Raw genomic sequence first — 24089 nt, 5'->3', positions numbered from 1 at the left:
AATTAAAAACTAAAAGTAAAAGAAGAATACAACGTATTACTTAATCGGCCAGACTTTATGATTTTGTAAATACGTTTAAAATGCCATAAATGGTTTTAGAATTTAAGATTTTATTAACAAAACAAGCAAATCAAAAAGTACTTTGATACTTTGTTTTTAAACTAACAATTTTTTTATCTGTTTTTAAACTAAAAAAAAGTTTCTAAATGTTTAAAAAAGCTATTAATAAATAAACTATGAGATAGATTTATGTAAAATAAATTACTGCTTTATATGCTAAAAACAAATCAATTTTGTAGCTGTTTCCTCTTTTAAACAAATTAAGAAACTTTGGCTCCTGAAAAATTTTGTTTATTTAAACTTAGTTGCAACTGTTTTCTAGTATTTTCGTTAGTATAAATTTCAAACGTTTTTAATCGTAAAATATTACTATGAATTACTTATAAAAAGGACAATAAATATATACTAAATGATAGATTTCATAACTTTTATAAGTAATAAAAACTATCTTTAAATTTACTTCAATTTATTTTCTAGCAAAACTTGAAAGAAATTTGGTTCAATGTTTCAAATCTGTAAAACTCACTCTTAATGAAGAACAGAAAAAGATTAATTTTTCATAAATTAAACACAAGATCAATGCAGAAAACTTACTTCTTTACTACCGAGTGGCTGAAGTTTTCAACTTATCAGACAGTATCACTAACGTGAGATTTAGATACATGGAACGGTGTTTCATAGCCGTCTCCAAAACTCGCAACTTTTTAGAAGCAGATTTTCCTTTCGTCAGGAAAATACTCTGCTCATCTGAGCTACAAATTACTTCAGAACTCGAAATTTTTCACGCAGCAGAAAACTGGATTAGATACAAATTTGAAGAAAGAAAAAAAATTGCTGAAGATCTGTTGCTAACAATGCGTCTTTCTTTGTTGTCGGACCCTGCTTGAAATTATCTCATTCGTGAAAACTTTACTATTTGAAAAAATAACAAATGCAAAGCAGTACTAGAAAAGGTTTTGAACAACAAAGAAATTAGTCAAACAACTAAATATTGTGCACAAAGTCAGTTTAGTCTTTATTTGTGTGACGGTAGTTTTCAAAAAACTAAAAATTTAAAGCAAATAAACGAAACAGAAAAGCATAAAAACTGCTTCGAAATTTAAGCACCCAATTAAGTTTTATAATGCGGTCAGTTTACAAAATAGCATTTACATAGTTTATGAGGGTGACCAGGGGTTAACTGTTTATAAGTTTGCACAAGGAGGTGATGTTTCAAACTACGGTACCAAGTCAAACTACCTGAAGGTTTTTATGCTTGCGCTTTAGTCGACAAAATATACATCGTAAGCGGTAGCAGTAAAAAAAAACTTATCGACTCTTGCACTCAATACGATCCGATAAACTCAGAATACAAAGAAGTGCGCGGAATCAACGTGGCGAGGTTTTTGCGGCTTGCGCGGTTTTTCAAGGTAAGATGGTCGTTTCAGGCGGGAGGGTTTACGGTCTGAGGCATGAAACGAGGGAAACGAAGTGTACGACCACGTGGCTGACGCTTGGACGCCCATGGCCAGTTTGGTGAGCGCCAACAGCTTTCACAGTTTGGTCTCCGTAAAAAATAAGCTGTTTGTTGTCCGAAACAAAAAATGCGAAGTTTATGATGATACAGTTGATAAGTTCATTGTAATTAAATCGTATGAAAACCTCCCGCGTTGCAGCCGTTGGGCTACACTTAGAGCTGCTTGTATAGGAAACAAAACTGTTGTTTTTGGAAGAAACTTATCAGCAGTTGCGTTTTAGGATACGGAAAAAGATGAATGGTATGAAGAAACTTGTTTGTTTTATGATACGAGCAATTAAGTGCTACCTAAGCACAATTACTTTCAATATCTCGATAACATGCCTTCTTTAAAAGTGCCTCAGCTTCAGTATTTCATTGAACCATGTTGAAGTCTTTTTCATGTTTATACTGTAACTCGTTTTTTTTCATCTGTTTCACTTAAATAAATATTAGTTAATACTTTAAACAGTGTCTATTCTAGGATAAGTATATAGTTAAAATTTTAAAACCGATCAATAATGTTGGAAAAGTTAAAATTCTTGAAAGTTAAAATCTCAGAAACAGGAGAAAAATTCTTTTTTAAAATCAACTTTTTAATAAGACATACTAACTATTAAAAATATATACAGTAAGTCAAAATATGTTATTATGTTCACCAAAAAAGTGATCTAACCGACAACCTTATTAACCTTACTTTTAAGGTGTTTTTATTCTGAATACTGATAAAGTATAACACTCGATGACTTATAAAAAATTGATATTATATAACTGGGAATTTTACAAACCCATTTAAATTGTTATTGAATTTATAATTTTTCGTTTTTTATCTGGTTTGAACTTTTTTGAAACAAACTGATTTTATATGCGTAGTTTGATACATGCTTCGTTCAGTGAATTTAAAGACGGTTTTTGTTGCTGATTGTTTATTAGAAGAACTTTTTAGATATGCTTAAAGTGAGTATCTTTGGTCTATAATAGTAAAAAAAATATATTAAAAAAAAACTTACTGTGTTTAACTATTTTAGTTGTTTGTTAACTTGGAACACGAATATAATAATATTATTTTTAAATGTTTTTTAATGACATAAAATGCAATTTTAAATGGTTAATATTAAACTTAAAAAATATTTAATAACCAATAAAAAAGTTATTGAGTTTATAAAAATAACACTTTAATATAAAAATTTTTATACATGTAACTTTTTATTGAGTCTTTTATTTATTTTAAATATTATAATATATAAAAAATTGTCTGTACAGTTTTAGTATGACTTTGAATAAACTTAAAATTAATTTAACGATGTTTAGTTACCATAGTTAAATAAACTAACAAAGCTTAATTAGTTCACTTAACTATCTACAAAATTAGCTCAAATATAAATTGAATTTCGCTCTATTGGTAAGAATTACTCAAGAAAACGCACATACAAATTTTGAGAACTTTTTAAATTAAATTCAAATTATATTTTTTAACACTTCTGTTCAAATTGAAAATTATTTTATTTGTAAAAAATAACTTTAGCTAATATCCTTATAAATGTAATAAATGTAAGGTTTAAACTATTTAAAAACTTCTTAAATTTATAACATGATTATTTAATTTAAGTTTTGTGTTTTTAAACTAAAATAATTTTAAAATTTATTAGATAAAGTTATTTTTTTGTAGGTTGTAAAAAACTCTGTAAAAATCGAAATTAAGTACGTTGTAAATAAATTTTGTTAAAATAATGTCATGGCCTATATGAATACTTTAACGCCAAACAAAACTTTTAACTCATTTTATAAATTTTAAAAACAAAGCTTTTAATGTGTTTATTGTTAAATAATTTAGAGTACAAAAAATTTTTTAAGTACTTAATTAGTAAACTTCGGATCATTTAACCAAGTACAATGTTTATATTCTCAAGAGCTTCATAGTAAATAAAACGACCAAAACCTCACTCGTATAACAACATTATTTTAATGGATAAAAGTTAATATCAAATACAAGTTGTTAAACAGAAACAAAAGTTTGATTTATATCATTTAAACTAAACATAAAACCAGAAGTCTGTTTATAGTTAAATTTAGTTGAAACTTCTAGACATTATTTATTAAATCAGAACCAAATTCTTTCTACAAACATAACAACTACTTGACAACTAAAATGTTTTATGCAATTAATTCTTCTTCTTAACTAATTATTGGTTTTTATCTAATATTGTTGCTTTATTTAAGTTGTTCTTCTAACAGTCCACAGTAAATGCTTTAAAATTTTCCCTGTTTTAAAAGAAAACCTTTTATTATCTTTTAGCTTTAAGTGTAACCTAAAATTAAATAGTTTTACAATTACGTTTTAACATAAGTTATAGTATTAAAGTTTAAGTTTTAATTAATTACCGGACCCGGGTCTTTTTCTAGCTTAAGATCCGCCCGGTATCGGGTCCGGATTTATTTTTTAAATTAAGGTACGGCCGGTTCCAGATTCGGTTTCTAAATGTTTTAAGTTTTATGTAGTTTCAATAATGAATAAACTTATAAAACTTCTTCTGAAACCTTACAACTGCAGCCGACCCGACTAGTTATATTTTAAACAAAATATGATTAAGTTGCCCAAGTCTAAGCTATTTGATAATTTTTTAGTTGGTTGAAATAAATCTAGTTGTTTAAAATCTTTTTTTCAAACTAACAAGATGTGTTTATTTGTCTTAGTTAAGTTTAAAACAGAAAAAAAATATTTTACCCTTTACATGGTTAGTAAGCATTTGTTTTAGATTAGTTTTAAATTTTTTTAAGTTTTACTGCGAAACTAAATTTTTAGTTAATTTAGTGTCATAAAACGTAAATGTTGTAACAAAGGTTATGTGAAAAGTGATCCTTTGTATGCCGTGATACTAGTAAAACTTATTAACAATTTTTGTTTACATAAGTACAACGCTTTTATTTGGAAACAGTTGATATTATCTTTGGTTATGCATTTGAAATCAGTTAAGAATAACTGAAATGTGCAAAATTGAAACTGAGTGAGAAGAAGCAATAAAAAAAAATTATAAAGAGTTTAGTGCACCTACCTTGCCAGATTTAGAAATTAACTATTAGGCAAAAAAAAAAGTTTGGAGTAAAATATTTTAGAATTAATTATTTAATTCTTTCTTTATCTAAAGGAAATACTCATTTTTATATTTATTATACTTTTATATTCTCATTCAAAAATATATTTACCAGAAACTGATGATGCTATTTCTTATAATAATATTTATTAACTAGAACATTCCTATAGTGACATTTCAAATTTTTCTTAATAAGTTTCATCTTATTCATAAACTTATGTTGTTTCAATTCTAAAAACTACTTAAATACTACTATAAATATTGGGTAATTACCTAGGATTATGTCCCACCAATATCAAACTGAAAATATATTAAATTTGATGTCATTTTTAACCATATTTTTTAGCTAAAAATTTGTATTTTGTAAGTACACAAATGAAATTAAACTTATTTATCATAAACTAATAAAACTTAAATATTTAATCACTTTTATTTGACAATATAAAGAAATTATATCAATACAATAGTTTATATTGATTAGGATATTGTAAAATAAAGTCAATTAAATATATAAGTTTATCATAAATAAATTTAATTCTTACTATGTATTTATATACCTTCTTTAAAACAATTTTTTTTTTTAGATTAAACATGTTAGGCTTAAAACATTGATTTTTAGCATACAATTGTTGTCAAAAAAGATATTGAATATAATATATTTTCAGTTTAATATTGGTGGAACATCATCCTAGGTAACTACCAAATTTTGTGTATTCTTGAGGAGAAGAGAGTATGTCTTAATTTTTTTTTAATAATTTTTTTTAGAAAAGTATCAATACTAGGTCTCCCATTTTCAACAATAAATTTTGTGTGTCAATCAAGTCTCTTTATTTTCAAATCAAAATCTAGTTAGCATTTGAATCTGGTAGATTACTATTTCTAAGAGTTAAACTGATTAAAAATACATAATATTCATACTATGGAAATTCATTATTGGTAGCTTTGATTTTTATGACCATTCACTAAACAGTGGAAAGCAAAGTTGAAAAAAGTTAAATATTTTCTTTAAATGATTTTGTACATTTATATACAAATATACAACAAATATATAAATAAATGAATATATATATATATATACACATATTCATTCATATAAGATGTGATATTAAAAGGCGTTAAATCCTAGGGATCCTGATAAGCTAAGCTTATCTAAATATATACCACAGATGTTTTTGTGTCAAAACTTTATTACGGCGTTTCACTGCTCTCAAATAAATTTAGAACAGATCTATGGAATCTATAAAATATTAACACACATTAGTAAAAAAGCATGTATAATATTTATGTGAGTAATAACTATAAACAAACTTTGTTTTTAAACCATAAAGTTTGTTTATAGTTATTACTCACATAAACATTATACATAATTATACATGCTTTTTTTCTAATGTTTGTTAATATTTTATAGACACCGTAGATCTGTTCTTAAATTTATTTGAGAGCAGTGAAACGCCGTAATAAAGTTTAGACACAAAAGCATCTGTGGTATATATGTATATATATATATATGTTCTTTAATTCCCCAAAGCTATCCCAAGCAAAAGTTTATTTTGTGTATTTTAGTCTATATATATATAATTTTTTTTTTGCAATTAAGGCCATTGGTGGGGTGGTAGGCCATATTTTTTACAAGTTGATATTATTTTATAGAGTTTTTACTAAGCTTCAAGTTGCTTTTTACCGTTTTTAAAAATTTGAATTAGTTTTTGAGATATGACCGGCCAAAGTTGGGCCGCATAACAGGTTCCTTATGGGAAAGGAAAAACTAAAACGGCAAAAAAAGACTAATGCATTCAAAATCTATCTCCTCCTTCATTTTTTAAGCAATCTTCTTCAAACTTTCACAGTCTATTCTTTATACAATAACAAAAAACGTTATTTGTGACTTTAAAAAATTTCAAGTAAAAATACCTTTTTTTTGAAAAAAAAAAATTATTTGATAAAAAATCACTTTTTTTTATTTTTATTTTTGTCATAAAATTTTTATTTTTTAAAATTATTAAAATTCACAAATAACGTTTTTTTCTCATATTGTAAGGAACATTTCCTGAAAATTTGAAGAAGATTGCTTGAAAAATGAAGGAGAAGATAGATTTTAAAGCCCGTTTTTAAAAACTCAAGAAAAATGGCTTTAAAGTTACCCTTTATATACCCTTTATAAAGACAACCCTTTATATAACCTGTCATAAAAAAAAAGTTACTTAATATTTTTAAAATCTAAAAAAAGCATCTGAAAGATTATGAAATTTACTATAATATAAGTCTATATGTAATTTTTGGTCAAAAAATGGCTTCTACCCCCCCTATGGCCTTAAGTTATTTGCAGTTTTAGTTTACTTGCTATGTACTTTTAGAAAAATTTAACTTTGTAAATATCCAAATTTTCAATAAAAAATAGAATTTATATTGTTTTTCATATAATTTAAAACTAGTCATAAAACTATGAACTGGAGAACAAAGCTTAAAGAATCAAATCTTAAGTCTTCAAAAGTCAAAGTTGAACAACAGAAAGAACAAGATGAAACTAAAGATTTTACTCAACTTCTCAAAAAGTGGAAATTGAACTCATCATTGACCAATAAAAGTTCTTCCTATTCTAAAATTCCTCAGTTTTACTTTAGGTATCTGTTTTGACTAAAATTAAAACAATACTCATTATAGATAACATTTTTATGAAATCCATAGTTAAAAAAAAACTGATTTAGTTTTTATTTTTCTTACACAATTGATCTGTTGTTTATGTAAATGTGTTGATTAACTACTATTATTTTACTTAATAATTCAACTATTTTATCAGCTAAATTTTATTGTAATAAAAAGTTTCTAACATATAGCTTCAAGCTGAAATCTTTTTTTAATTTCTAAATCAAAAGCAATTAAAAAAAATTATACACAGTATACAGGGTTGCCAAAAAACCTTGAAACATGGAAAAACTTGGAGTTTTACAATTTAGGCTAAAAATTGTGAAATTTGAGAATTAAAAAAAAAAAAACTGGAAAAACCTGGATTTTTTAACATGTTAAGTAATAAAATTTTGATTTAACTCAAAAAATCTGTATGTAGATAAAATAATTTTCTCATCATCAAAATTTTTTTAAGGTAAAATTAGCTTTAGAGTATATTTTCAATGTTTTTTAAACTATTTAACACAGTTTTTACCTTAAAATTAACTCTAAACTAAAAGTAGACAGAAAAGTGTATACTTCTGAAAAACCTGGAGGAAATTTGCCCAAATCATTTAGCAACCCCAAGTATATTATTAACATAAAAAAATTAAGGCAGCTACTTTTTATAAATATAATTTTTTAAATCTAAAAGCAATAATAATAAAATTTTCTCAGACTTCCCAATGAAGATGAAGTTTTATTATGCAAGTTAAGAGAAGAGTCTAGAGCAGTATTTCTTCAGCGAAAAAGTAGAGAACTTTTGGATAATGATGAGCTTCAAAATCTATGGTTTTTACTTGACAAAAATGCAACTCTTGTTGTAGCTGGTGAGGATCAGATGATAAATTACAAAGACTTTTTAAAAGTTAAAAGCTCTTTTGGACCAAAATGCAACCAGTACTTTACATCAAAGGTATTCATTAAATTGTACCAAAATGACCCTTGGGGTAGAATATCCATTCTTCAATTTTTTAATTATGTTATGAGAAAGGTTTGGCTTCACCAAACAAGGATAGGTCTAAGTTTGTACGATATATCAGGGAAAGGTTATCTGAGAGAAGCAGACCTCGAAAATTATATTCTTGAACTCATACCAACTTTACCACAATTAGATGGACTTGAAAAATCTTTTTATTCTTTTTATGTATGTACAGGCGTCAGAAAATTTTTCTTCTACTTAGACCCATTAAGGACAGGTAGAATTAAGATTCTTGATATTTTGTCATGTGGTTTCTTAGATGATTTACTTGAGCTGAGAGATGAAGATTTGTCAAAAGAAGTGCAAGAAGCAAATTGGTTTTCCGCTCCATCTGCATTGAGAGTCTATGGGCAATATCTTAATTTAGATAAAGACCATAATGGAATGCTGAAAAAAGAGGAGTTAGCAAGGTTAACCAACATTTTGTATTATATTTTTAATATTTTTAAAATATGTGTTGAACAAATAGTTTGATAGTTTTATTATTTAATTTGTTTCAGCTTTATAAATTTATTTTTTATGTATAATAATGTTGTCAAAGTTTTATCTAATATGTTCACCATATTTATTGTAAGTAATTGTTTTTCTTTTGCAGATACGGAACTGGTACTCTTACTCAAAGCTTTTTAGACCAAATTTTTCAAAAGTGTTTAACTTATGAAGGTGAAATGGATTACAAAACTTATTTAGATTTTGTTTTGGCAATGGAAAATAGAAAAGAGCCTGCTGCTATACAATACTTGTTTAAACTATTAGATGTGAAAAATTGTGGTTACTTAAATATTTATAATCTGCATTATTTTTTCAGGTAAGTGAGTTTTTGTAAAGTTTTTTTTAGTGATCACTCAATATTATATGATCAAAAGCTAACAAAATGCAATACTAAAATTAACTTCTAACAACTTTTTGTTTCTTTATAAATTGAATTTATTTAAAAAACCTGTTCAAATATATTTAATTTTTTTTTTCAAATTTTAAGAATATAGTTATAATTAAGATTTTAAAGTTAAAGAAAATATAATATCAACTTTTCAGCTATGTACAGCGTTCATACGAAGGTAAAATTAGGCTAAGTTTTTTTTTTTTTGCAATATTGGCAAAACATAAGTTCAAATGCTGAGGAATTTGTTAATTATTAATAAGTTTAGAAATCATTTTTTTATAGTTTTTAAATTGTGATGTAAAAAAGAAAATATATTTTAGTCTTACTTATACTAAAATTAAGGCAATAGTGGCAAATGTCAAGATTTTTCTGTATAAGTACTTAAAAATGTCTAAAATTCTAAAAGAATTTTGAGAATCAGTTTGTTTTTTTAAAGGACTGTCAAGTTATAAATTTACTTTTGATAAGCATTTGACCTTTTTTACCTTATTTTTACTAAAACCTAAGTGTTATTGGAAAATTTTCAATATCTGTCAATATAAATGCTAGAATTTTTCTAAATTTCTAATAGAAGTTTGAGAATTTGTTTGTTATATTCTGAATAAATAAACTATTAATTTGAATTTTTATTTTATACAAGTGTTTGATTTTTGTAGTACAGCACTCCGTGAGCTTGGCACTCTTTAATGTAGAGCAGGGTTTCCCAAACTTATTTACAAAAGGCCCCCTCTAAACAAATTTAATAATTTATCCCTCCGACATGATTTTTCAAAAAACTACCATTGAAAACTCCTAAGACATTTTTTTGCTCTTCATCATCAAGTCCAGAACATATAGTTTTTGTTTCAAATTATGGCTTTGTGGCTCCCCCTTTTACAGCTTATTGCCCCTTAAATTTACTGAAAATTTTTCATAATATCTAGCCTAAGTATCAAACTACCTCTAAAAACGCCTAAGACCTTTTTTTGCTGTTCTTCACCAACTCCAGGATATCTATTGTAAGTTTTAAATTATGACCTCATGGCCACCCATTGGCCCCTTTGCCGCTTATGGCCCCCTAAATTTCTGTAACTTGGCCCAATTTGAGAAACCCTGAGGTACAGTGATAACCTGTAATCAGAAAACTAAAATATTTATTATATTTTCCACAGGTCTATATAAAATGAAATAATTTAGAATTGAAAAAAAAAACTAATAAAACATCCTATTATTAATGTGCTTGGGCTTAGCCATTACAACCAAACTAATAGTCTTCATAGTTTCCTCTGTTTATAAGCCCAATTTGGCGTAGACCAAAAAGGGTTAGAAAATTGTCAGTCTAAATTGGGGTATGTCCTTATGCAAAATTTTTCGTATGAACCCTGTATGTTTAATAAAAAAAAAAGTTAATTTTTTGCAAGTTTTCGAAAATTTTATAAATACTTAACAATTTTTAGACTTCAAGCAAATTTAGTATTTATGAAATAACTTTAAATTTTTAGTGTTGCTTTTTCAATATCCTTAAAATTAAATTTTTCACGTATTCATTTTTATAAATTAATTTTTGATTAAATAAGTTTTACATCACTTTAACTTTAAAATATATTTATTCTTTCAATCTAAGATTCAAAAATTTTAAACTATAGTGTTAAGTTATTTGTACCAAATCATGTTATTGTTATTTTTCTTAATTTTATAGTAAATCATAGCTCAAAATGAAGTTCTGATTTTGTAGATTTAAGTATAACAACTGCTAAATATATAAACCTTCTTTTAAAAATTTAATTTTTCTTTTATATTTTTTTATAATGATTAATACTTGAATATTATAGTAGACTTATCTATTTAGTTACAGACACACATACAATTGTTCATGTTTAACAGGTCGATACAAGAAATGATGAAGCAATACGAACAGCCGCCAGTTTCATTTGCAGATGTGAAAGACGAAATATTCGATATGGTCAAACCGCAGCATCCTCTTCACATAACCCTGCAAGATCTGATAAATTGTGGCCACGGTGAAACCGTGATTAACATCCTGATAGATTTGAACGGTTTTTGGACGTATGAAAACCGAGAAAGTCTGGTGGCAGACCAATCGGTTGAAGATGAAGTGTGATACTTAAGCGGATGATTTGTTGAGCATTACGGTTAAAAACAAACTGTTGTTTACGTAAGTATGAAAGAAGGTGGATATATTCTATTTTGACTAAAGAAAAGAGACTAGAAAAACTGATTTAGTTGCATAAGCAATTGTCATTAAGTTGTTATAAGTCTATAGAATATGCTGGATATTTTCTTGGTTGTTGATTTTTAAGTGTTGTTTTTATAAAAATAAAACAATGTTGAACACATTGCTAAAATTTCTAAAAATATTATATCTTTTTTGCCAAAAACTCCTTAGTTTTACTTATTTTTAGATTTCAACTTATAAAAACTTTATATATGTAAAAGCTTCTAGGAAAATTTTTTTATACCATACTCTTTTTGCTAAATTTTTGTGTTTATGTTTTACTTAATTTTTACACTATTCTGAAAATGAGTAAATATCTTGTTATTTTTAGTTTTCATGGTCTTTATGATCAGTAAAATGTATTAACTGTAGCTTATTGAAAAAATCATTCAATTTCTGTATTACTTCGTTTTTGATTAGTATTACGAATTAAAGTTAAATTTAATTCTAAATTTTGTTCTAATAGCTAGCTAGCGTAACTTTTTTTAAATTTTACTTATATACGCACGTATTAATAATTTTTAAAAAAAAGTTTAACTTTATTTATTAATAATTTAACAACCTACAGTGAAAAATTGACTGCTAATAAAATTAATATTAGTTTCATGTATGAATTACAAACCTTACGAAAACTAAATAGATTAGTGAGTTGTAGTAATTACTTTAACTATGTGAAGTAGTTTTTGAGATTTAAAATTAATTAAATATAATATGATTATCATTTTGCGCTAACTCAAAACACCTCAAACTCGTCCACCAAACATTTTGGCCTGCGACGTTCTTTTAAGCAAAAAAAGAAAGCAAATAGTGTAGTAAAAGGAATTTCAATGTTTTTTGTATTTTTTTACAAGTATGCTCTTTTTGTTTTGAGTAAACAGCTTTTTGTTTCGTTTTACATTTGCTATGATGGATTTTTATAATTTAAAGTGTGTCCTAAGAAGGACTTGTAGAGTGAAACTAGTCTGTTTCTTATAAAAGGCTATCGGTTCCTGCGCTTAGGGACACATAAAAAATTTGATGAATCATTGATAAGGTACGCATTTTAAAATTATTTTCAAAAAGTAAAAAAAATCCTGCTTTTCATCTGTCATATTAGGTTACATTAGCGGGAACATGATCTTAATATGACTAATACAAATATAACACAATTTTATTCCTTTATAAGTAGTACTAGTATTTTTCTTAAAAAAACATTTTGTTCTGCATGATAACATAACTATCCTAACCATATCAACAATGTTTAAAACTACAAATAATTTTTCAATTGTATACCCCTATTATTTTGTTTTTAATTGTTTAAAACAATAAAACATTATAATCTAACCAAAGGAACAACGTAAGTTATGTCAAATTAATTTCCAACTCTCTAATTTTTAATTATACAATGTTTTGTACTTATATACTCTTAATTTTAATGCCTAACTATATACTACAATTCAATTGTTTGTCTTTACGTGTCTATAACATATTTAAACGCTTTTTTATAATAACTTTTTAAAGGTTTTATAGCATTAATATTTTTATTAATACACTTTTTTAACTTTAATGTTCTCAACATATAATTTAATAGATATAAGTTTTATTTTATTCTTAATTTTTATCATTATTATTTTATTACAGTTTACACTTAGAAATCCGCTTAGCGGTGAAACAGTGTAATTGTGTTTCTTAAAATAACTTCAATATTACTCAATTATTATAAAAAATCTGATGACTTAAAACAAATTAGAATTTTATGTATTTTTATTAAATTAAATTTAATTAAGCGATTATTTTGGGTACAAAGCATAAAGTGTTTTTTTGAAAATTATTAGGTACCCACTTTTTCCTGTGTTCTAGGTATGCACCTTACTGATTTGTTCCTATTGTAATGGCGCTAGTCATAACTAACAAAGTGAATTTGTTCTTATAATTAGAATTATAAATAAAACGAATACACTACTTATCAAATGATAAGTATTGCTAAATTATGTTAATACTATATACACCACTTTATATATTAAAAAAAAAAAATTGTATATAAATTGTATGCTTAAGAAAATGAAAGGTAGTCATAAGACACAGAACTAATAAAACAGTATAATCTCACAGCAGTTTCATAAATCAAATATACAAAATAAACTTTGCTGCTTTGCCAAACCCGTAACATCCTTAAAAATAACTTTAAAAAAATTAAAAATATAGTTAATTAAACTTATTTTTAAACACTTTGAGTCTTATAGGTGCTTTTTTAGAATTAAATAGCTTAACCATAATAATTCCCGAAAATACACATTTGGGTATAAATTTTGAGCTGATTTATTTCGAACATGTGAGCACCAAAAAGAGCATTAAGTAAATAAAGCAACACTCTATTCTTTTTTTTTTGCCAAAATGTGGTAGGTTTTCTATTAAAAATACATATAGCTTCCATTTTGACCAAGTCAAACACGCTATAACAATCTTTAATTGTATTAAATCTCTCCAAACTAATTTTTTTAGAAAAACTCTGATTGCTCACAAAGTGTTGTGCAATAGTAGATCTTTATATCGTTTTTATAATTTTATAAGACTTCTTTTTCAGCTAAATTCAAAACTTATCAATACAAGCAGTATAATTTTTCAAACGAGCAACTAAAAAATATAATGAAATACTTTTTCATAAATAAGTTGATTTTATGAAAAGAAGCTAGTCAGATGTTACTATGTATCTAGTGTACTGTGTTTTTAGTAAAAAGTATTTTTGGTACTGACAAAATAAATTTTATCAGATAATAACATTTTGGTATAAATAGTTTTAGTAGATATATTTACTAAACTTAAACCAAAAATACTATTTATTGTTATAAATTAAGTTGTTGTCTTGATTTGTCTTTAACTTTTATGTCTTATATTAGGTTAAGAGTTCACCAGATGTTAATAATATACTGTGCTGTACAGTTTAATCAAGTTGGTAATAGCTAGCTGTTTAATTGTAAGAAATATTAACAAAATAAGGTAAAACAACATTGAATTAAATTTTTTTAAACCTGTAAATATGTTTTTAATATTATTACATAAGAGTGCATTTAAAAAGTGTTTCTGTCTATCTAAATCATTAAGCTTCTTTGTATTATATACCAACCAGTCAAACTTAAACTTTACTAAATATCTCCTTGGGTCATCTTTATTTATGTGAAATAGCTACAATGTTTTAACTGTATACAATTAGTTTTTTGTTGTTAAACTATTGCTATAGACCAAAAAAAAAACTATGTACAAAGTTAAAAAAAATACACTAGAAACTAAAAATAGTAAATTATTTTCTTCTAATTTCTAGTATTACTATATCATTCTACTTTAGTGTGTTATTTTCAATCGTTTAACAATCACATGATTTTTTTATTCTAAATTTTAGGTAAGGTTAATTTAGCAACAAAATTCACAAACAACACAGGTGTTACATAAAAAGAAGTATTTTTAAACTAGTTTTGATCGCTAGACTTCATAAAGTTTATTGTCATTAAGTTAAAAGACAACATTCAATAATTTTTAGCTCATTTGTCACATGTTTTGTTAAATTAAAAACATATTGGCATGTTAATTTAAAAGAACTATAGTTTTTGATAGTTGAACATTGTACATACATCTTTACTAAAAAAAATTAGCAACAAAATTTTTAAATTGAACAAATTAAACCAAAATAAATTTTTAGAACTAAAAGGATCATAAATTGTTTTAAATTGAAAATTTCTAATAGTTATACACTACTTATATTTTATCAATGCTAATTGTTGTAACAACAGTAACACCACATCGGGGATCAGCAAAATTCGGCTCGCAGCCTTTACTTTTGTTTAAACTTTTATTTTTTTTCTTACTGTACGTTTTATTTGTTATTTTTGAAACTTAAAAATTCAGCTAATTTTTATTAGCTTCTAATATATCGTAAAAGTATGCGGTGTACGACTCGATAACCGAAAGTTTGACAAAATAAAAGTTTGAGTTTTATTATAAGCAGCTAATTTTCTTCTTTACTTTCAACAGTTCGAACTTCATTCAAGATGTTATTAACAGTTCTGTTTCTTTAAATTTATGCTTAAAAGCAACTGTTATTGTTATTTAGAATTAGAAGTGCAACGGGTAGTAAAATTTTATAAATTAAAAAAATGTTATTAAAAACTGCAAAGATTATGCTATGATAGGTGAATCTTAAAAGGCTTAAAGTTTTTAAAAGTTATACTTTTCTATATAAGCGTATTTTGCTTTGAATTTAAAAACTTAGGCTTAATGATTTACTCATAAATAGAATTAGGTGAGTATACTTTGTTATAACAGTATTTTTTGTAATCTAGTGTTTTCTAAATATCTAATTAAATAGATAAATATAATAAAAAAGTTGTTTGTACGTTTTAGTTGTTTATTGTTCAGATTTTATTGTATACGTAGGTATACTTATACCTTTCGTTCGGAAAAAAATGGTATCGATAAAACCTAAGGTTCAGATTTTATAAAACTATCTATTAAAGGGAAAACTTGCTATTTCTATTTACAAACTAAATTATTGTTCGGTGACAAAATATTTCAGTTTTTGTGTCATCTTTATAAGGTTAGTAAACTAAGGCTTATTAAAATGAATCTAGAGCTCGTGACTTTTTTTAATTTAAAAACTTGTGCTAAAGTATATAAATTAGAATTTACTAATTTACACATTAAATAAATTATAGCTTTTAAAACTTTTATCAATCTGTTTACATGCTAGTCATGGTGTTAACTTGATGGTTGCTTTATTACAATTTTGTTGTTGAAAAGCTTTTTTTGAAGTATAATACAAAAAAACGACGTCTACAACAAGTTTTTTCTAATACATCGAGTCCATTATGTAAAAACGCTGCTTATCTATTGTTTATTAATAAATAAATAAACTTTTGTACGCAAGTTGTGAACGTTTATAAAGAAACTAATATAAAAACACTAGCTGAAACAAAGAAAATTAACCGTCTTACCATTAAGCCAAAAATTTAAACGTTGTTTATAAAATGTAACAAAAAAAAATTACCATAACAAAAATGAGTTTCGTTTGTAAAATTATTAAGCTTTTTCATGATTTTATTTACAAGTAATTTAACTTAGTTTTCTTCAAAAATAATTTGGCTAAAAATTTCTAAAAGCTAAAATTAAAAAGTAGTTATGCAGGGTTGTTATAAACATTGTAACTTTTTAGCTAAAAAAAAGAAGTCTTTATTGACGTGATATATAGAAAATGTTTAAGTATATAAAAAAATTACTGAAAAAAGTACTTTTTTACAGTTTAAAAAATTTAAACAACACAATATAGTTACTTTATCATCGGTGAGTAACAAAATTTAAACTAAACCACCCAAAAAGAGTTTATTTAAAGCAAAGTTCATTAAAAACCTGCATAAGGATTAACTTGAATAGCTTTATTTAAGTCACGGAAGATTGCTTTTGTATAAACTAAAATAATTTGTTGTCTCTGTACAACATACAAGTCTACCTGTTGTTTAATTGGTTTAAGTTGCTATAGTGTGCATAGAGTTTATGTTTCTTTCACTTATTTCAAAAGGGCTAAAATTTAGAGAATCTAGACTGAAAAAGCTACACTTGATAAGTATTTTAAAACTTTATAATAATAACGGTATAATGAATATTTTACTAAGCTATCTGAGTCTTATTTAAAAAAAAAATAAATTAATTCAAACCAAACAAATTTTTCCGAGTTACAAAAATTTCGAAAAATTAGCTTATTCCTTATTTGAGTCGTTATGTAGCAAAAACTAGAAATGAAGAAAATAAAATACCGCACTTTGATTAATATTCAAACTAAATATGCTGAATACATAAGTATTGTGTTATTACAAACATAGCTACAAAAAAGCATAAATTAAAAAACATATTTTACAAGAAAACAAAAATGGCTTTAGAAAAATTAATTAAAAAAACATAAACAAAGACTCACTAAAAGTTTTACTATTTTATAGACTTTAAACTCTTCAATAAAATCATGTTTAGTTTTTTTAAACAGTTTTGATAATATAAGTAAAATTCAGCATTTAATTAAAGAACTAGTCAATCAGTATAAATTACTCTACTGATGACTAAATGCCAAAATAAGCAAAATTGCTGATTAGCTGTAGTATGTATATTTTAAAATGCAACCGAATAAAATAACAAAAAATGTTTTTTGCAGAATAAAAAAACATAGCGCGGAATTGATTAATTTAGCATTAATGTTCAAGACAAGTATTAAACTGTACCCTTGGAGTATAACTTGATAACCGAAAGGTTTTTTGTACACCAGTTCCTTTGACTGATCTTTTTGAGCGCATTTTTTTGTCAGTCAATAAATTTATTCTATCTAAACAGAAACTATTGTTTTTATTGATGTCACATCTTTAAAGAAAAAAAAAGATAGGATTATGTGAAAAAAAGTGTAAGTGTTCGAAAAACAAAGTAAAACATAAAGTATGATAAAATATTTTAATTTAAAATAAGCTTGACTAAACTTTTTTAAAACTACTTGTTTATTAAAAGATTATCATTTATTAAAATTATGATACCTTATCAGTTGAGTGCTTCCCTAAAGATAAACTTAAAGCATATTGAAAGCATACACAGATTATTTATTAATATTTCTATAATTTGGCGTAATTTTAATTAAACTTTTTTTTTGTTTTTTAAGTTCAGTGCAATTTATTGTGTAAAAAAAGGGTTGATCATGCCAATTCGATCATCAGACCACAAGTTTCGGTAGACTGAGACCGGTTTCGTCCTTATAAGAACTCATCAGTCAGTCACAACCGAAAAACTTGTAGTCGTCAATATACAAAGTAGAGTTGACAGACGACAAAGTAAAGTTTGTAGATTGACGACTACAAGTTTTTCGGTTGTGACTGACTGATGAGTCCTTATAAGGACGAAACTGGTCTCAGTCTACCGAAACTTGTGGTCTGATGATCGAATTGGCATGATCAACCCTTTTGTTAAATTTGAGCTTGTCTCACGGCAAACGAAAGTCCGGACTTGTTCTGCAGACTTTCGCCGATTTTGTTGATTTATTGTGTAAATAACATTCTAGCTGTTACTGTTTGTTTCTTTTATTGATTGTAAATTTATAAATATAAGATTACAACTAAAGTCTAAGACTTACAAAATAAAGTTAAATAGACTTACAAATCTTAGCAAATACTAGCTAAAGTAACTGTTACTTAAACTTAAATTAACAATAAATAATAATTTTCAAGTAAAATAAAAGCAATTAAGAATAAAATGAAAGGAACGTTCTATCAACAGTTTTAACATTTCAAGCAAAATAAATCATCACCTTAGTAATATTTTTTTCTAAGAAGCTTAAAATATTTGTTTGGCTGATTTGCTCTGCTGACTATATATCACAAAAAACAAACTTTGAATTGACTCAAATGACAGCTAATTTTTAATTTAAGTGTTGTATAGAAGAATACTAGGCTAATATGTTTGCAGTATAAAGTTGCTTAATAAATTTTTAAGTTCATGGGTTACTGTTTGATATTAACTAAACTTCAATCATAAACAAAACAGATAGGTAAAAATTTTTAATAACAAACCTTCTTACAAAATTTTGTTAAAATAGCTATCTAAGATAGTAGTAAAGACTCCGAAAGTAAGCTTAAAACATATTTTAAATATATTTAATGAATAAAAAAAATCTGCTATCTAATTATTCAAAATAAAGTATTAGGGTTAACTATGTATCAAAAACGTTTCTGAGGTAAATTTAAAAAATACTAGAATACCTGTGTTTTTAAGACGAGTTTGAAAACAAAAATATTGTTTAAAAAATACACATTTAACAAAAATATTTTGCGAGATTTAAAAACATAGTTAACAATTAAATTTTAGCTAGATTTCGATGTATAGTTAGTTTTTGGTTTTAAACTTAAACCCTCTATTTTAGTTTAAGTTTCTAAACATTGAAAGTATATAAATACATGATTAAGGTTTAAAAATAACAAAAATCAATAGAAAAAATACTTACAATTCTTAAGTTGTTTTACTTTACTTCAAGTAAAATATCGTAGGTTTAAAATGAATTGTCATCGGTTATTACCGATTACTTCCCTACTTAACGCATCATTTAGAATGAGAAGCTTTAAAGGAGAGAGTTAAACTGATAGAGCTGCATAAAAAAATAAAGTTTAGAACTTACAGAAGACAAAATTATATTTTAGTTTTGTCTCGTTACAATATACTACTTAGTTTTATTTTCTGTAGTTTTCAGATTTTCTTTCTTTTATAGTAATACAACTATTTTATAATTATTTTTTAAGAAAAATTGTTTTAGCTTTATTGAAAAGTATTTACAAAGTTGTAGTGGTACTAAGCTAGCATTTTTTTATACGTTCTGGGTTTATTTTTAAAGTAACATTTTAAAATTAAGAAAAAAGCTTGCTGTGCACGCTTATATAAAGTAACTCTTACTTTTATTTAAAATAGAATGAAGTTGTTACAATTTTGATATTGTCTAGTCTAGTGAAAGATCATTTTTAGCGTATTTTAATATAGACTTTATTATATTTAAACTAAATCTTTATTAAATACTTAAGCTATTTTTATATAAAATTTTAAGTTAATTTTTATATTAAATATCATTGAATAGTAATACTAAAACTTTGAAACTGTTGGGACATTTATAACACTTTTTTATCATTTTCATCTCAATTGATTTGTTTAATTAAACATAGTTATGACAAGAAATATTGATTTTAATAAAGCTTAGAAAAAAACTTAAAAACATTCTTCTAACATAAAATGGTGGAATATATTCTATAAATTTTTAAGGATAGTAAAAAACCATAATCAAGTTGTGTATAAAAACAAGAAAAAATTCATCCGACAACAAAGTTTTTGGTGGTATTTATAATATTTAAAAATACTAATTTTTAGCTTTTTATAGATTAACTTTTTGTTTGAAACTATTGATTAGAAAAGATGTATACTTATAGAACTTTAAAATTCGTAAGTAATAGACTATGAAAATCACGATGTTAGTTTTAATTTTAGTAATATTTTCACAAACTGTATCCCTATAAAATAAAACTTTACAAATGTAGTTTCACTTTTTTATATTTTCTATATAAAACATTTATAAAATTAAAAAAAGTAATGACTTTTTTTTGACTATGACCTCAACTCACATCTGAATTTAGATCAAATGTGTTCATTGATGTTTTTCTAACTTAAAAAATAAACTTAGTTTGCTTAAAGTAATAAAAAAATTTTTTTTAATGTTTTTAAGCTTAAATGTTGTTTAGCGAAACAGTATGATTATTTTAAGCTTTAATCAAATATTTAAATAAAAAGATAATATCAATAAAACTTCTTATAATGGTCGTAGTAATCAACTAAGACTGTTAATTTTTTTTTAATGTTTACAAACTTTTAAATCATTTAACTTGTAAAATTCAACTTTGTTTCAATTTTTGTGTTTTAAGTTTTGCATTAAAAAAGAAAAAGAAAATTTCTTTATTAGTTACAACACGATTTACACAAAACTTTCTCGTATAAACAAATTAAAACACAAAATTTCAAAATCAGAACCAGATTTTCACCTGGTCGTAATTTTCAACGGTGTTTTTTGTTTATGACTAGAATAAATACAAACAAAAAGTTCAACCCTGGCTTTTTTTGCTCTGAAAATTTCCTTGTGTGAAATTAAACCTAAACAAAATTTTAAACGTCATGCAAAAATTGGAGAACAATTTTTAATAAAAAGTATAAAAAGAAAATGAGTTTTGTGATTTTCCTATTTAGAAAGCAGAAATTGTCTTACTCCGTTTTCACTATTTAGTATTTTGAATTAGATGTTCATTAAATAATTATAAAAAATGAACTAAAATTTGTTGCTAAAAGCATTTTAAAATTTACTAAAAATTAAAAATGATGTATAAAAATAACACAACATAAATTAGTTAGAAAGTGAAATTAGCAGATTTAAAAATAAGTTTATTTTTATATATAAGAATGGTTTTTAAAATAATAATAAAAACAAAGTGTTTAGTTGAATTTTGGTTCAAAACAGTTAAACAAAGTTTAATTTTGCAGTTTTGTTAAGTCAAACATAACTGGTAGTTGTTTTTATAGTAGAATTAAACCTCAAACTAATAGTTTATGACGTTTAAAATTGTTTATTTAAGATTAAAGATGGATAAGTTCTAATTGTATTTTCGCATGAAATATCTTCAACTAAAAACCAATATCGAATAAGCTAATCAACAAAAATACCTAAATAAAACATTAAACATACTATTACTAATTTTTTTAAATTAAATTTCTTTAAACTCTATTTTTGCTTTTTACCTTCTTACATAATCAAGTTTGTGCTTAGATAAACTAAGACTTGTTATAAATTTGTTAAACTTAGAATTTGAGCAAATGTGTTAAACATTTCATTGTTAAGATATTTTAAAACACATTAGTCTATGAAAACTTTAAAGAAAACTTTTAAACTTGTAATACTATAAACGTAGTTTGTTTGCAAGTTAGTTATAGTTAAATTTATAGTTATTTTTGTTGATTAGGTTATTTAATATTGGTTTTCAGTTGAAGATATTGTTATAATTAATTTAGCCACAGGTTAATTTTAAGACTTCGTTAGTTTATTAAACCGTAAAACCGGTAGAAAGAACAGTATCAAAAAATCTCATACAATTTAAGCAACTTATAATTAAATTACACGGTCATGTTTACTACTAATAATGCACTCTTACTTTTAAACACTATACATCAAAATCAATATTCTGCCGTTGTTACAATTCGAAATATTATTAATTTAGTTTAATTTTAGTTACGTAGACTTAGAACTTTAACAAATTCAGTTTAGTTTAAAAACTAATTTCCTAAAACTGAATCAAAATTTGGTTTTAAGCGAAAACAAAGAATAGTTTTTTTTAAATTTAAACACTTTATAGCTGTTTAGCATAAACTAAAAGTTTCTTCTGTGAATATTTTAAAAACTACTCGTAAAATTTTATTACCTTTATTGATACGGTCAAGTTTTACTTGCGTTCTCTTTTTAATCAAAATGAAATTAGGGCTACTCTTAAAACGAATGTTTTTAAGAGTAAAATGTCAGTTCACAACAAAACAAAAACAACCTTAGAGTAAAAAAAGAACATATTTAGTGTTATAAATCCACGAATTGTTTTTTTTCAAACATGTTATATTTAATTAAAGTATATATGTATATATATATACGTAAGTTTAATTCAAAATGTGCATGTAAACAAAATATTCATCAATTTATTGATAAAATTACTTATTGTGTAGAACAATCTTTAACTCGTTGAATTAAAAACTAACACTCAAAACATTAAAAACTATTCTAAAAGCCCTTTTAAGTGTCAAATCAAACAGAAAACTTTGTTTGTGAATTTCAATCTATTCAATATATATACTTATAACCTAAATATATGATTTACTTATAATATCTGAAATATATTTGATTTTTTCATACAATTTCTACTTATTTCAATAAGTCAAATGCTAAGACCTCCGTAACTCAGTTTCGTAGCTGTCTAATGAAGGGTTAAGAGACAGATGGATGATGCTCATGACGTAATGATAATTGAATGATTTGAAAAACTTAAATAGTAAGTTGACACTGGGTCAATTCATAGACTGCGTGTGGTAATCTACAGAAAACTAAGTGCTTAATAATTTCTTAAAGTTATTCTTTCGATTATATTTCTTCAAATTCTAAAACGTATACACAATATACAGTTTATCAGTATTTAAAAATGGTTAACTATAAATTTAACTACATAGAAGTTACACACAATTTTAGTAGCAATGTTATAATAAAAGTTTTAACTACTTAGTTTAAAACTATTTGTCTTTTCAAGTACAAAGCTTTTGTACAGTTTTGTTTATTGTTTATAATTTATTATTTTAAATAAGTTAATTACATATTATAACATAAATATTGTTCAGAATAGTATCTTCAAAAAACTTTTTTACATATAAAGTGAATTAATCAAAAACGTAGTTAGAGTTAAGCATTTGTATTAAGAACTTGTTTTTTTGTAACTAGTTACCACTTAAAAGTTAACAACTTTAAAAATAGTCTTTTCACTTTGTAAGTATTTATACAATTTGTACAGCTTATTATCGAGTTTATTTTGTTTTTTAATTTTTATACGTTAAGCATTGCAAAAAATGAAACAAACAGCTTAAACAGTTTTAACTACAAGTTAAAAAATGATCATACAAAATTTTTCATACAAATATGAATTTGAACAAAACTATAAACTAAAAACTACTATTAAATTTTATTTTTTTAATAATATCTTAATGAGAAAACTGCTTTATTTACAATATAATTAATAAACTAGATAACTTCTACAAAGTTTATCATTTATATCTGACTTTTAAGATCAATTGAAGTAAAGGCAAAAGTTACTCGAAAAGCTTATTTTGTTTTGTAGATCAAAAATTTTTTAATTAAACTGAAAAAAGAACTTATTCAATAAAAAAACTTTTAACACTAGTTCTTTTCTACAATTCACTATTTATACAATATTTAATACAAGGTACTTTAAGTGAAGTATTTTTACTAATATTTTTAACATTAATAACATTTAACATTATTTATTTTTAACATCTCTATACATTTCAGATTAATATTTTTTACTTATAATGTTTTTTATTCCTTAATTCATCGATATGACGTCTTACTTAAT

General features: G+C 24.7%; 1 protein-coding gene across 1 annotated transcript; it reads left to right on the top strand.

The window, feature by feature from the left end:
* Positions 1-7052: 7052 nt before the first annotated feature.
* On the top strand, positions 7053-11836 carry LOC145840268 (serine/threonine-protein phosphatase 2A regulatory subunit B'' subunit gamma-like). Its single transcript, XM_082947461.1, has 4 exons — positions 7053-7268; positions 7990-8703; positions 8889-9101; positions 11040-11836. The coding sequence occupies exons 1-4, from the start codon at positions 7090-7092 to the stop codon at positions 11275-11277; spliced, it is 1344 nt and encodes a 447-aa protein (XP_082803587.1). The 5' UTR covers positions 7053-7089; the 3' UTR covers positions 11278-11836.
* The last annotated feature ends 12253 nt before the right edge of the window (positions 11837-24089 follow it).

This window comes from Thalia democratica, chromosome 7 (genome assembly GCF_965202585.1).
Source record: "Thalia democratica chromosome 7, ktThaDemo2.hap1.1, whole genome shotgun sequence".
In the NCBI taxonomy this organism is placed as follows: Eukaryota; Metazoa; Chordata; class Thaliacea; order Salpida; family Salpidae; genus Thalia; species Thalia democratica.
The sequence above is the reverse complement of the archived record's forward strand: the minus strand, read 5'-3'. Positions and strand labels throughout refer to the sequence as shown.